The sequence below is a fragment of the Pipistrellus kuhlii genome, unplaced genomic scaffold, assembly GCF_014108245.1.
Source record: "Pipistrellus kuhlii isolate mPipKuh1 unplaced genomic scaffold, mPipKuh1.p scaffold_m20_p_13, whole genome shotgun sequence".
NCBI lineage: Eukaryota > Metazoa > Chordata > Mammalia > Chiroptera > Vespertilionidae > Pipistrellus > Pipistrellus kuhlii.
In genome coordinates, this window is record NW_023425438.1 from 49,210,631 (window position 1) to 49,225,859 (window position 15,229).

At 45.3% G+C, this 15,229-nt stretch overlaps 1 protein-coding gene across 1 annotated transcript in view; it reads right to left on the bottom strand.

Annotated features, from left to right (window-relative positions):
* MERTK (MER proto-oncogene, tyrosine kinase) overlaps positions 1–15,229 on the bottom strand; it is a 103,240-nt gene that overhangs the window by 44,277 nt on the left and 43,734 nt on the right. Inside the window, exon 5 of the mRNA XM_036436023.2 lies at positions 2,089–2,175. Within this exon, the coding sequence (XP_036291916.1) occupies positions 2,089–2,175 (87 nt within the window). The remainder of the gene's footprint in view (positions 1–2,088; positions 2,176–15,229) is intronic.

Sequence of the window (15,229 nt, forward strand, 5' to 3'; positions counted from 1 at the left end):
GTGGAGAAGAGAGGGGTACCACAGAGATGGGGTGCATGTGTGTGTAGGGGGGTAGAAATTTCCAGGCCAAGGAAGCAGGTGAGAGTCAGTTCAAGCAAAAAGAATCTATTGCCTGTGCTCTGTGTGTGTGTGTGTGTGTGTGTGTGTGTTTGACCATAACGAGCGTGCTATGTCCTCAGCAACATGTAAGATGTGGACAGGTGTTTCAATCAGAATCTAAAGAGAATCTGAAGTTTTGTGTGTGGGGTGTGTGTGTATGTGTGTCTTATTTTCTTGTGCTAAATTGAACTCTTAAAATAATAATCACACATAATAAAAAATGGTGACTGATGATGCTGTGTGCTTACCATGTGCGCCCTTGTCACGGCCTCCACCTCATTTCCTTATTATTAGAACCCTAGCAGAGGGGTCGTCTTTCCGTCCCCATTACCGATGAGGAGACTGAGGATCAGAGAAGTTAAAGCCTGGGAAGGCCACAGAGCAGGGCCACGGACACTTGAACTGGGGTCTGCCTGACCCCAGTGCTTGTGTCATTCAGAGGACACAGGAGGCTGGTTTGGGGTCAGCGAGCGGACCAGTGTGAGCACCAGCACATCTGATCGCCACTTGGCCTGCGATGTGGCCCGGGCACAGTGGAAAGCCCTCTCGAAACTCAGCTCCCTCTTCTGTTACCGGGACAGTAACGGTCCTGCTGCACAGGGCGGTGGTGAGGATTAAATGAGGTGACACGGGCGGGCGAGGGGGAGGGAGGCGTGGAGGTGGAGAAGCCAGGTCAGGATGGGCCACGTTAAGCACACACGGGTTGCCACGCTCAGGAGTTCCAGTTTTACAGCAGATGTGCAGCTTGCTGAGTGGGGGGAAGAGAAGCATTCTGTTCGGCTCCTCTTAAGAGAGCATTTGCAGACCTGCTCTAAAAGGCCGGCCTCTCCACATCAGAATTAGGTCCCGGATGCTACAGTTAACAACAAACTAGAAGAACGGAGGCTTGGTGTGGCATACATTTTTAAATAAGTAAGAGCCAAAAGCCTGAGTTTTGGAAACAGGCTTTATTTATTTATTTATTTATTTATTTAATCTTAGCTGAGCGTTTGTATGAAACAAAAACTAAAGAAGTGCTTCACCTTTTGTGGGTGTTTAAATTTTAAGATGCTTATACCCGATGACAATGACTTTATAAATGTATGCCACTTACAAGCTTTGAAATTCCAGCACGTCCTTTGAAAATCGTAATGACGGCCTTTGGGCCGGAGGAAGGAAGCTCCCCAGCCCTCGGCGCCCACATGGGCTGCCCTCGGGTTTTCCTGGGGTGAACTTTCCGAAAAGGCCCCTCATTAAGAACAAACACTGAAACCCAAAACTTGGCCGAGCTTCTGTGAGAGCGGGTGAGGAAGGTGATTTGAAGAGGCATAAACAAACAGTATTTACATTTTTGTTATTAGGTTTTAGGTTTTCCTATCCGTTTTAGTTCAGATTTAAATGCCTCTGATCCCAGGGACAGAAGAGGAAGAGGTAGTGCCATTGGAATGTCTCCACCAGATGGGGCCTTCCATTACCTCATGCCCCAGCTCAGCGGAAGCAAAGGGACGGGAGGGGAGGAGAGAAAGACGGGAGGCTGGGCCTGGAGGAGAGTGACCCTGGCTGCCCTTCGCCCGCCTCAGGGCAGCAGCTGGAGGACTGCTTCCCCCGCTGCCCTGGGAGGGACGAGCCCATTCCTGGACCAAGGACGCAGCTGTCCCAACCCAGGCTCTCTTCAAGGGCTAACGGGGTCTAGCTGAGGCTGGAAGAGGGAAGTGAAGATGGGTTAAGATGGTCATGGTCAACATTTCAGCCTATTTTCTTTCCAGACCCCGCAGAGCTAAACTGGCAAACGTTTACCAAACCGATGTGCCAGCACTGCTGTGAGCACTTTGGCTGGTGTGATCTCATTTAAGCCTCGAGACCAGGTAGGTTGTGTAATGATCCCCATTTTACTGAGGGGAACACCAGCCAGAGAGGTCGGTGACTTGTCCAAGATCACAAAGGCAGTCAGTGGGGAAGCCTGGTCACCCCAACCCCCCACTCCACCCAGGGACTGGCCCTGCTTCTCACCTTTGATGTTGACCTGAACGCCCTTGGACACGGCCAGGCCCTTGTCATTGTGGGCTTCACAGCTGAAGAAGGCCGTCTCGGTCAGACCTGAAGGGGAAGGAGAGCATGAGACCAGCCCTGCGGGTGTCTGGGCACGCTGTTACTTCTTGGTTCACTGCTTCAAGTCTTAAACGCAAAGTTAATTTTTAAAATGTTCTGATGTTGCCGAAACCGGTTTGGCTCAGTGGATAGAGCGTTGGCCTGTGTACTGAAAGGTCCCAGGTTCGGTTTCGATCAAGGGCATGCACCTTGGTTGCGGGCACATCCCCGTTGGGGGTGTGCAGGAGGCAGCTGACCCGATGTTTCTCTCTCATTGATGTTTCTAACTCTCTATCTCTCTCCCTTCCTCTCTGTAAAAAAATCAATAATAATAATAAAAAAGTTCTGATGTTTTTGGGGAAAAATAAAAACACGCCTGGGATTAAGCCCGAGGCACCAGGAACAACGAGGGGCCTGATAGGCAGCTCCTCCATTCAAAGCCTTTCATTTTCCCTGATGGTAAGGCACTAGCTAACAAAGCAGTATGCTTTCAGTTGCCCCGATATTAAGCAAGTGGTTTCTGAGGCTCCCGGATAGTCCTCTGTGGTGTAGCCACCCAGGACACCATGGACACTTCACAATTCCCCGAACAGCAGTGCAAAAACCAGTTTAAAACATTTCACATGGCCGAGCTGGTTTGGCTCAGTGGACAGAGTGTTAGCCTGGGGACTGAAGGGTCCCAGGTTCGATTCTGGCTAAGGGTACATGCCCGGGTTGTGGGTTCGATCCCGAGTAGGGGGAGTGTAAGAGGCAGCCGATCAATGATTCTCTCTCATCAGTGATGTTTCTATCTCTCTCTTTCCTTCTCCCTTCCTCTCTGAAATCAGTAAGGAGATATATTTTTAAAAATTTCAGATGATCTGCTGTAACGAGTCCTTAGTAAAAATCAGTCAACTCAAGGAATTATACCACTGTCAGGGATCGTTACTACATAAAGATAATAGCGCTAAATAAAAAAGGATTTTATCATTCCCAAGGTGTGAAGACCTCTGATTTATTAATTTCAAGTAGAAAGAAAGAGAGGTAACCCTGGTCTAATTCCATTTTCCAATGAAGGAACATGGGCTCCTTGGAGAAATGGTTGATTCTCAGTTGGGGCAAGGAACATGTCAGATGAGCCTGGGACAAATGTAACACACACACACACACACACACACACACACACACACAGATGGGGGTGCGGCAGAGACATGGGAGCAACTGAAAGCATTGCCAATGGCCACAACTGGAACAGCTGGAGCAAGAAAATAAGTGAAGTGCCATTGGATTGTAATGCAACGTATAAAACAAATGTCCATGAGTCTATACAGATATTATAAATAATTAAATAAAAGGGGGAGACCAGACAAACCTCCCCAGTAATGAATGTGGGTCCTCTGCCCTCAGGAGGGAGCATCACTCACCCTACTTAAGCGCAGGTTGCGCCCAGCGACTTCCTTCCAAAGAGGACAGTGTGGAAAGAAAAATAAAAGGGAAAATTTAATGTGGAGAAACTGGTGAACACTGGCTCACCCAGATGATCAAGGTCAACACCAACAGTAAGTCACGCTGACAAAATGCATCCTTGATAAGATGTGATGTAAATGGCACTTCCCCTCTGTAGTCTTCCTCCCCAGAACCAATAACCCAAGTCTACTCATGAGAAAAAACTTCAGACAGGTCCAACCATGGGACACTCTACAAAAAATCTGCCCCATCCTCCTCAAAACTGTCAGGGTCATCCTGACTGCAGTGAGAAGGGAGGAGGGTTAGAAGGCTAGGTAGAAAAGGTTAAGGAATTAAAGCAAAGCAAAACAAAACAAAAAACAATCCTCACAGACACAGACAATAGAATGGTGATTACCAGAGGGAAGGTAAAGGGAATGATAGATGACAGTAGAAGATTTATTTGGGTTAGTGAACACACAATACAATATACAGATGATGTAGTATAGAATTGTACACCTGAAACCTATGTACTTTTATTAATCAACCAGAGGCCTGGTGTACAAATTTGACACCAATGGGGGGGGGGGGGTATCCCTTGGCCAGGCTGTGGGATCAGGCCAAAAACAGCTCTCCAACATCCTGAGGGGTGCTGGATTGTGAGAGGGTGCAGGCCAGGCTGAGGGTCCCAACCGGTGCATGATCAGGGCTGGGGAGAGACATGGGAAGTTGGCCAACCAGGGAGGGGCTGTGGGAGAGCTTCAGAGTGTGTCTGGCCTGTCTCTCTCAGTCCTGATTGGCCAGACCCCAGCAGCAAACTAACGTACAGATCAGAACATCTGCCCCTGGTGGTCAGTACATGTCATAGCACGTGGTTGAGCGGTCTTAGCATATCATTAGCATATTGTGCTTTGATTGGTTGAACGGCCAACTGGTCGATGGACACTTAGCCTAATAGGCTTTTATTATATAGGATGTCACCCCAATAAATTCAATAAAAATACATTTTAAAATAACTGTCAAAGACATTAAAAAGCAAAAACAGTTGGAGAAACTGTCACAGCCAAGAGGAGCCTAGGAAGACATGGAAACTAAATCCCAGAGAAAATCCTGGAACAGCAAAGGGATTAAGTAAAAACAAAGTAAGTGTGAGCCAACTTCGGGCTTGAGTTGGTAACAGGACATCGGTATCGGTTCATTCATTGTAACAAACGTGCCACTGAGGAAGATGTCAGTTATGAGCGGAGAGTGGGGGTGGGAATTCTCTGTACCACTTCCACAACTTGTCCACAAATCTAAAACTATTCTAAAGAGGGAAAAGGTTATTTTTAAAGAAAATCACGGCCATAGATGCCCTCTACTTTAATCCGGAAACTTCTCTATGCCTGTCTCTGGCACAGAGTCCACATCATGAACTGGAGGAAGGCAGTCAGATGAACAGAATTCCTGAAAACACACCACCATTTGCCTCTTGCCTGAAGAGTTTATTTTGTTTTCTTCTGTCTATCTACTTGTATAGGGACCGTTCCATCTGGTAACTATAAAATTCAAAGCTTGTCATGAACAAAGAATGAAATGTTTAAAAAACCAAAAGGGACCACGCTGCCAGGCATGAACCAAAAGACGCTCAGCCAAGAGGCGGAGAGCCTGCCTGGCAGCAGATCTAGGAAGAAATGGAAATCGGATCCCTTTTGTGCTGGGGCTTCTCCTGAGCGGCTCCATGTGCAGAGAGAAATCCCTGCTGGCTCTGCTCTTTGCCGTCCAGATGGGAATCTATCCTGTGGACAGAGATCTGCTGACCAGACACAGCCCCCCGAGGACCAGCAGACCGAGGGGCCTCAGTCCTACCATCCTGTGGTCACCGCTTCCTCTCTAAGGCGTTATGTCAGAATCAAATAGACATCTCGGGGCTCTACCTTTCTGAGAGGAGCAGTATTTCCATCAGACTGGAGGAAAATCCTTCCTGGATGGCTGGGCTAGATTCTTCCGACAATTCCAGGTGCCAAGAAACTACAGTTCCTGTAGGAACCCGGCTTTCCCCAGCTGGCCACCTCCTCTCAGGTGAAGGATGAAACCACCAGTGGCTTGTGTGGTGGTTTAGGAAATACTGATTGCCCCGGAGAGAAGTGTTTCCTTGAAACCCGTCAGCTACAGCTCTAAAAGGGCACCTGAGGCGGCCCTGCCTCTGGGGTCTTTGTATCTTCTGCTTGATTTCCCCCCAAAGAATTTTAATAAATACATGTAGCCTTCTCACACATTTTGAGGTTTGCATCTTAGACTGTTCCCAATTTAAACGGCTGCAAAGGATGGAATTTCAGCCACCCTGAATGATGTCCTGACATTCTAAAGGAAAACTCCTCTAATGTCAGGTGTAATTTTCCAGGGGCTGTACACTGTGTGTGGTCGTTAGCTCTATTAGCTATTGGAATATGTGCTTGTGTATTCTTGTTACAAAAGTTTTCCGTTTTAATTCCAAATCCAGTGCATATCAAGAGGCAGAACCCCTGGGTTCTCAATCATTTTTAAGATGAATTTTACAGTGACCTTTAGACCAAAGCATTGGAGAACCGAGGCCCCCACAATGACTCGAGATAAATCTGAGGGGGCCTTTCCCCCTTCGTAGCGAGGAAGTAATGAATAATAGGAAAGCAGGGGATGGAACAGAAGAGCTGTCCCCACTTCTGGACCTCGGGCACTTTGTCTGGCGTGGGTTTTAGGAAAGATCCTGGGTCAGGATGAAGACACTGGCCTCTCCAAGCCATTGCCTGGGGCCGGGGCTGCCGATCACTGTGTCAGCCAGCCTGTGGCACTGCATTTCATGCGGGAGTATCGCTTTAACCTCCAGGGAGTAAGCTCTCAGCTAAGATGCCCATATATCCCTAGGCTCCATGAACTTGCAAAACTTGACTTATATTTAGATCAATCAGCTTTGGCTCAATCAGAAGACAAAGGAGGTGGCCGCGTGTGTGCGTGTGTGTGTGTGTGTGTGTGTGTGCGCGCGCGTGCGTGCGTGCGTGTGTGTGTGTGTGTGTGTGTGTGTGTGTGTTTGAACAGACATCTGCAGGCTGAAACCGAGACTGTTGCCAAGACTCTTGGTAAACACTTGAGTACAAAATACAATCACGGGGGGAAGAGCTGGCCCTCCCGTAAGTCAGGAGGGCGGTGGGTTTCACTGAGATGTTCCCGACCGCCCTTCAGGCTCAGGGTTTATCCTCGCAGGAAGTGAAACTGCTTATCACAGGGCATGACTTCAGGTTAAGCAGGAAGTCCATTTCCCTCTTTGTGTTTCCTTACAGAGTGAACACAAAGTCAGGAAAACCATCTGTAGCAAAATCTCTGGCACCAGGCACCACCCCCTTTCAGAACAGCCCAGAAGGAGCCAAACTACTGATGACAGCAGCTCTCATCAGATGCTTAACAGATGCCAGCAGAGAGCGTGGAAGCTGGTCCCAACCAGTGAGCTTTCTCCAAACCAGAAGGGCACTACAGGCCAGATACAGCCTTCTTTGCTTTCTGCATTCAGTTACACTTCTTTAGGCACGAGATGCCCAGCAAGAGACTCATTTCTCAGCCTGGGCTGCACACAGCAACGGGTGTGCGCAGGAGACACGGCCCCGTCCTCTGGATGCACAATAACCACCGGACTGGAATAGCACTGCAGGTTTTATACCCAAACCCTTGTGGCTTTCCAGGGAAAACATGCTCCAGCCCTCGGTCTCCGCCCCGCCACCCACTCTCCCGAGTGCCAGCCCTCTGAGCTCTGTCCTCTGCCCATGGCCCCCCTTACTCCATGACAGCTCACCCAACTCCTAGGTGGCTCAGGCCCCTCTTGCTAGGTTCTCTGCTGGTTAAAAAACAAACAAAAAATAACTTCTGATACAAAGTCTGAAAGATATTTTAAGGAACTTTCAGTAACAGGATGTTCCCTGCAGGGAAGAACAGAACTGCTGAGGGAGCAACTTCTAAGCACAGTTAGGTCAATTCTTTGAGTTCTGGATGAAGCAATCCTATCTTCTCATTTTTCCCCCCTGGTGACTATCTTTCTACCCAAAGAGGCAAAAACAAACAAACAAACAAATAAATAAAATACAATATATGCTGCATCAATGAAGGAGCTTATGCGCACTCACTCTGAACTCACTCGCTTAGTGGCCACACATTGTCCCAGGACTTGGGGGTGCGCCCACGAGTAAACAAAGGCCCTTGTCCTTACGGATCTCACGGTCCCATGGAGGGAAAAGGCGGGAAATGATAACCTTATAAGATCTCAGAAGGTGACAGAAGAGGATCAGAGGGCCAGAGGTGACTGGAGAAATGGGCTGTGACTTTTAGTACGTGGATCAGACAGGCTCCCAGAGAAATGGCCTCAGCAGAAAGCTGGGGCGAGGGAATGGGCCAAGCTTTCACAGGAGGCGAGGGAAGGGTCTGGCAGAAAAACAGCTGGGACAGGCCTTTGCTTTGTCCTCTCAGTGGGTGGGAAACCTGAAGCTCTGAGCAGGAGACATGATTTCACGTGTTTTATCAAGATCGTGCCAATCTCCATGTAAAGACTAGAACTTAAGCATGTAGGTGCCCCTAACTCATTCCAATTTTTTTATGATCTGTAAAATGGTATTAAACATGCCTATCACGCCTTGCTATAAGGTTCAAAGTAAATCTCTACAGAAAGCACTGTGAAAAGAATGAACCGTTTATATAAATTCTAGTTATGTTATTGTTCCATAGGACAAGGACCTCAAGGTCAGGGCAGTTGTAAATGTTATTACTAAACGTTATTCTGGCTAAATGTTAAAATGTAGCACAGTATTTTGCAGACCAGCTGTAAACAGAATGAGCTTGGAGGAGTGGGAGGGAGGTGAAACTTGATAAATGTAGCAAAACTACAAAGAAGAAATCAACACCCAATTGACCAAATAATACATCTAAGCAATGGCTCAGCCTCCCTTGCGGAGAGCAGCTTTGGAAATAAAGTCTTTGTCTTTACTTGCTGCAAGTAAATAAAACTACCTAGAGCAGTACTGTTACAGGATTCAGGGCAGAGGAATAGGGAAACTGAGTCAGGAAAGGTAGAAGGAAGCCAAAGGTGCGAGGCAGTTTGCAGCCAGCTTGTAACTAACCAGCCATATCCTCCCCAGCAAGGACACAGAGCAAATGGTTAAAGACCTCCCTAAGGAGAGCGTGCAGAAAGGGAGGGGGTGATGGGGAAAGAAAAAAAGGGCTGTTCTACCCCCTAAGCAGAGAAGCCAGCAGTCGCAGGGCTTGGCAAGGCAAAGCTGCCAGGTGCTTCTCATGAATTCTGGGAAGGCCACGACAGAGTAAAAAAAAAAGGGACCTTGAAAATTAATCAGCAGAGGGACTCTGAGACCTACAGACAGGGAGGTACATAACCCCTCAGACCCCCACCCAACTGCTCTTCAGATTAACTGAGAGCCATCCGTATTCAAAGTCAGGTTTGCTTGCTTTGCCTTTTCAATAAAGGTGCATGCTTTAATTGCTTTAATAAATTGGCTTTTCACAAAAGCGTCAAGGACTCTCGTATAAATTCATTTATGTGAGAAGGCAAGGGTCGAGGTTGGGAACAGCCCTCTCCCACTGACTTGGGAGGACGTGCTGTCTGGTGTTGGTGAGAGGTGCCTATAACAGTACCCCACGTTTGGTCAAACCCCTTGAGTTCAGTAACATTACTGTTGTTATTACAATGACTATTAATTGCTAACATACCCACCTAACTGAAACAAAAACTAGCTTAGCTGTATTCTAAGTGTAGATTTAAATATAAAACGAGTCTTTAAAAACAGAAGGATCAGCATTAGTCCGGCACTCTTCTTAGGAAGGTAGCTCACACCTGACAGTGAGTTGGGAACTACTGCGTGTGACATTTAGATTGGGTCACATCTGAGTCCTTCCTATAGGCTGTTTCTGTACCAAGAACTTTTCCTTCATTATTTCACTGAATCCCCGTAAATGGCCATGAAGTAGACATATATTACCCCTGCTTTCTATAAAGCAGTGGGGTAGCTTGCCTAGGGACACATAGCAGTGAAGTGGCATTAGTTTCTATGTCACAGTTGGGGAACTGAACCTCAAGTCTATAATCAATATATCCCCCGGTTAAATACCATGCATCAAATGCTTTTTACAGTTCTGTTATTTTGGGGGGGGGGGGAGGTAGAGGATTGAATTCTGCCCCTAACAAAGTAGTTCTTAAAAAAAAAAAAAAAAAAAAAAAAAGACCAAAAACCCCTACACAAACCCTTTGTTTTGAAATAATTTTCAATTAATAAGAAATTACAGAAATAGTACAGAGTTCCGGTCCACCCTTCACTCAGCTTCCCCTGCTGATAAGATCTTACTTAATCAAGGGACTCTGACCCAAACCAGGAAATTGACTTGGTGCAATACCATGAACTAAAATACAGGCCTGATTCAGATTCCGCCAGTTTTCGTTTTGCTTGGGGAAGGAGGAGTGTATGGCTCTATGCAATTTTATCACAGGCTGTGTACAGAAACAGAACTGTTCCATCACCAAAAAGAAGCTCATTCCTGCCACTCCTTTTAGAAACATGCTCCTCCAACTATCCCTGGCAAGAGCGTCTGTCTGCCATCACTATCACCAGGTCATTCAAAGGCTGATATAGAAATGGATCCTACAGCGTAGAATCCTTTGAGACTGGCTTGTTGACTCAGAATAATGTCCTGTAGACAAAAGCCTTTTTTGCCCTTGTCTCTTAAAGATAGCTCCTACATCACTAGAGAAAAAAATGCTATCAAAGGGACAAGGTGTGTGACTTCCTGTTTATAAGCGTGCTTGCTCAGAGCAGCCTCCGCTATCAGGGCTCTTCAAGCACTTCCATAGGTCTCAGAATTCTCTCAGTCAGGGATCAGAAAGGTTTACTTGAGGGCTAATTTCAAGACAGAACTGTGGGGGAAAAAGGAGACACGTGTAACACTTCAACAATAAATAGTTAAAAAAAAAAAAATAAGACAGAACGGCGTCTCCCTGCAAACACCTGGCTTTACATTGGCATGTAAGCTCCAAAGGCATCTCAGGTCAGAAAGGCCTGAACTACTGGGAGGACTCAGGCACCACACCAAAGGTCCTCAGAATAAAAACCAGGAATAAGTAAGGATAACGTTCTATGTCATTCTTGTCCAGCATTACAAAATTCAGGTGCTTGGGCACAGCCTGAGAGGCTGACTGGGTCTGACTGATGGCACAGCACAAGTCCCGTGTCAGAAGCTTGAACCCTGGGCCCTTTCTCCCTCTGCGTCTACAAAGTGGATGTAAGAAACCCTGTACTGCCCGGCCGGTGTGGTCAGTGGGTCAGGGTTGGATTCCAGGTCAGGGCACATGCCTGGGTTGTGGGCTGCTTCCAGGGTAGAAAGTGTGCAGGAGGCATCTGATCAATGATTCTCTCTCATCATTGTTGTTTCTATCTCTCTCTTCTTCTCCCTTACTCTGTGATATCAATAAAAATATATTTTAAATAAAAGCAAAAATATATTTTAATTTCACAGAACTGGCTAGAGATATATGAGAAAAGAGATAAGACTAAGTCGCAAAACTATATAATTATACCAATGCAAGTTACTTTACTATCACTGTGTCCCTTTGTTCCAGTGCAGGGACCTAAGACATGGGAGTGTTTGTCATTCATTGTTCATTCACTCACACAGTTCTCTTATGCCAGGCTCTGTGTGGGGTGATGGCACTAAGCTAATTAATAATTAATATATGATAATCACACCAGTTCATAACTTAGGGGCAGACACGCAGATGGTTCTGCACTATTGGTGGGAGGTACACGTGTTATGAAGAGGTGCTCTGACTGCAAAGACAAGGTCAGGGTGTCCAGCAAGCTTTTCAGAGAAAAAACACATATGGGTACAAAGATGTCTACATAAGCAACGGGAAAAAATTAAATCAACCTACATGTTCATCAACAAGGGGATGGTTACGTGAATTACGGTCCATCCACTCACTGTGGCAACTGTCACAAACGAGACAGGCCCTTGAGTAGTGACATTCAGAAAGAGCTACGTGGCTTGGCCATGGATGTGTGTATCCCATTCGTGTATATGCACATATATGAGGGTATTTTAAGAACTGGAAGAGCCTGAGAACAGGTAAACCGAAAGTTGACAGTAGATTTTATTGCCTAGGGCAGTGAAAGTATAGAGAAAAAGGGGAGATTTTCACATTTTGCTTTATATCTATGGTTTGAATGTTTTATAGTGAATATGTGTTCACATATTATTTGTGTAATAAAAGGGCTGGAATTAATCTGCCTAAGTATTATGGTCCTCACTTGAAGGAAACTCACTTATATATACACATACACTTATAGAAAAAAAACTAGGAAGGAAATACATCAATGTCTTCATTGTAATTGTCTAATAAGCTGAAAAAATACTTCTCTGAATTTTCTACATTTTAACACAAAATAATTTAATAGTTATGCAAACCAAAGCTTTAAAAATCGTCTTACTTTGAATTAATTATAGATCACAGAAAGGTGTAGAGAAATATACAGGGAGCCTGGCTGGTATGCCTCAGTGGTTGAGCATCTATCCAGGAACCAAGAGGTCACCATTTTGATTCCTGGTCAGGGCACCAGCCCAGCTTGCAGGCTTGATCCTCAGTAGCAGGCATGCAATTTCTTTTTCATTGATGTCTCAATCGCTCTATCCCTTTCTCTTCCTCTCTCTCTAAAAAATCAATAAAAACATTTTTTTAAAAGTATACAGAGAAAATTCTGTTTCCTTCAGCTTATGTCCCCAGTATGAACAGTTAACATAACTAGAGTCTACAGCCAAAACCAGGAAACTGACCCTGGTTCCAGCCATAGAAGTATTCAGATTTCACCAATTATACCTGGGCTCATGTTTTCCCATGCATGGTTCTATGTAAATTTATCACGGATGTAGCTTCGTGCAATCATAGTTACACATAAAGGTTATTTTGAAAAGCACATTATTGGGATATAAACTTCTCAGTTCCTATTTTGCATCAATCTTCTCTACCAAAGGGGGTGAAAAATCAAACTAGAGGAAATACAATAAAAATTGCAAAGAACTTGAAACCCCAAATAGGTGGCAGTAGTGAGGATGCATCTAGCCACTTGGAAATAAATCATACCTCCGAGCTGAGACAAATTACATGTGGCCTTCAGTGTTATTACAGAAACACACTTGTAATTTCTGTGAAAACATAGAGAAGAAGAAAAGTTCTACATAAATAGAGATGGACAGAGTCTGTCCTATTTTCAAAAGGAAAATGAGATTGATTCTGGTAAGTACCGAATCACTGAGAGATGGAAATCCACAGTAAAACTTAAAATCACTTCACCTTAGAGACAGCATGGAGGTACATGGAGAGTATTATGCTAAATAAAATAAGCCAGTCAGAGAAAGGCAAGTATCACATGATCTCACTCATATGTAGAATCCAATGAACAAAAAAGATCCAGAGACATAGAAGCATGGAACAGACTGTCAAATCTCAAAGGGAAGGTGGGGATAGAAGGGTGGGTGGGAAGAGATCAACCGAAGACCTAGTATGCATATATGCATAACCCATGGACACAGACAACAGGGTGGTGAAGGCCTGGTGCGGGGTAGGGGGACAGGCTAGAAGGGGTCAATGGAGAAAAAAGGGGGACATATGTAATACTTTCAACAATAAAGATTTTTTTGTTTAAAAGAGGGTAATGTATTAAGTTGGTGCCTATAGGGATGCGGAAAACATCTTATCCAGGAGTTCAGCTCACTACCAATAAGTCAGGCCTAATTTCAAAACGAATTCCAAACTGATTTCTAGTCTTTCTATGATGGTTACTAACTAGACTGATGTATCAAGGAATGTCTGAGAACACAAGATGGAGAAATAAATGGAGAAAATAAAAGTCAGCAGACTTACCATGGGTTAAACAGTAGCCAAGAGAACTGGATGAATGAACTGAAGTCAACTCAGAGGCTGCCTTTATTAACAGGCCTCTGGCTTCGCTCTTGGTTAGATCAGAATCTACATTTCCATCAACAACAAAACGGCAGTTGGCACAAAGCAGAGAGAAAATCTGCTAACCCAATGAATGCAGGTTGGAAATGGGCTCAGAAGGCTGGGACAATGGGTTAAACTTTTATAAGGGCAAAGGATGTGATTTCAAAGACAAATAGGCAAGGAGCTGGAGAGCTTTGGCTTTGCAGCAATTTAATGAGAAAAAAGGCCTGGGGATTTCAATGAGCCTCAGACTCAACATTAAACAATACACTAACCTATGGCTTGCATGACAGGAGGTTCCAGCCTCCACTGACCTTAGGAATTGTTTTCTCAAAGTAATACCAATGTGACTAAATGCTTTCAGAAAAGAGAGGAGGGGGAACAGTCCTAACTAGTTTTATGAGGTAAACTCACATACCTAAACTGGCATTACAAAAACAACTCATAAACCAATTCCCTGAAAAGGCATTTTTTACAATAAAGAATTTGACTGGCTTTCGTTGCTTAGAATTTCCTGACAGGAGTGGTCCCTAGATAGCTTCAGGATGGGGGTGGTCACCAGAATGACTGACCACTTGACCAGAGGGCTGGGAATCTCAGCCCAACCTCCAGCGCCTAGGGAGCAGAGGGAGTTCTGGAAACTGTTCAGTCACATGGCCAATGGTTTCATCAGTTGTGCCCATGTGACGAAACCCCAACAAAATCTCTGGACCCTGAAACTCAGTACAGTTTCTGGTTAGGTGAATACACAGAAGTGCCCGGGAAGACACACCTTAGTTCCGTGAGGACCCTCCCAGACCTCATCCTGTGTGCACCCTTGGTAATAAGACTGTAATGGGCCGAAACTGGTTTGGCTCAGTGGATAGAGCGTCGGCCTACAGACCAAAGGGTCCCGGGTTCGATTCCGGTCAAGGGCATGTACCTTGGTTGCAGGCACATCCCCAGGAGGGGGTGTGCAGGAGGCAGCTGATCGATGTGTCTCTCTCATCGATGTTTCTAGCTTTCTATCCCTCTCTCTGTAAAAACTCAATAAAAAAATTATATATATAAAGACTAATGGTTAGGGAAGGCCTGCATGGTGGACTTGTAAACTCAGAGACTTAAAGTAACTGTGAAGGATGGTTTGAAATTAAAACTTTTAATTAAAAAGCAGTTAACAAATGGTAGTCATGTCCTAGGCCAGTAGCTTCCCTGACAAAGATCAACTTCAATCTTTACTGAGCCTATTGTCTTTTTGCATCTAAGATAACAACATACCTGTGAAAAGTCAGGGTAACTTTTAACTTTCCTTTTTCCAGACCCCCCCTGCAGAGCACACCAAAAGGCGCCTGGGCGGAGACCACAAATTCCCTCATTGTTATTGCTGTTATGTTAATTGTTGACTGTTAACTGCATAAAAGAAGCACATGTCCATCATTTTACTTTTTATCCAATCCCAGAGGTTTCCCCTCTAGGCTTTCTCCCACCTCCCTAACCCAGTGGTCATTAGTCAACAGCCAAATATCAACAGTACAACGATTGAAATTTCTTTTGAGAGCCAATTTTTTTAAACTTAAACTTCTTCTAACGCTACTTCTTCAAAATAGATTTGCCCAGGCCGTGGAATTTTGTGGAAGAGCCACATTCAAGGGGTCAAAG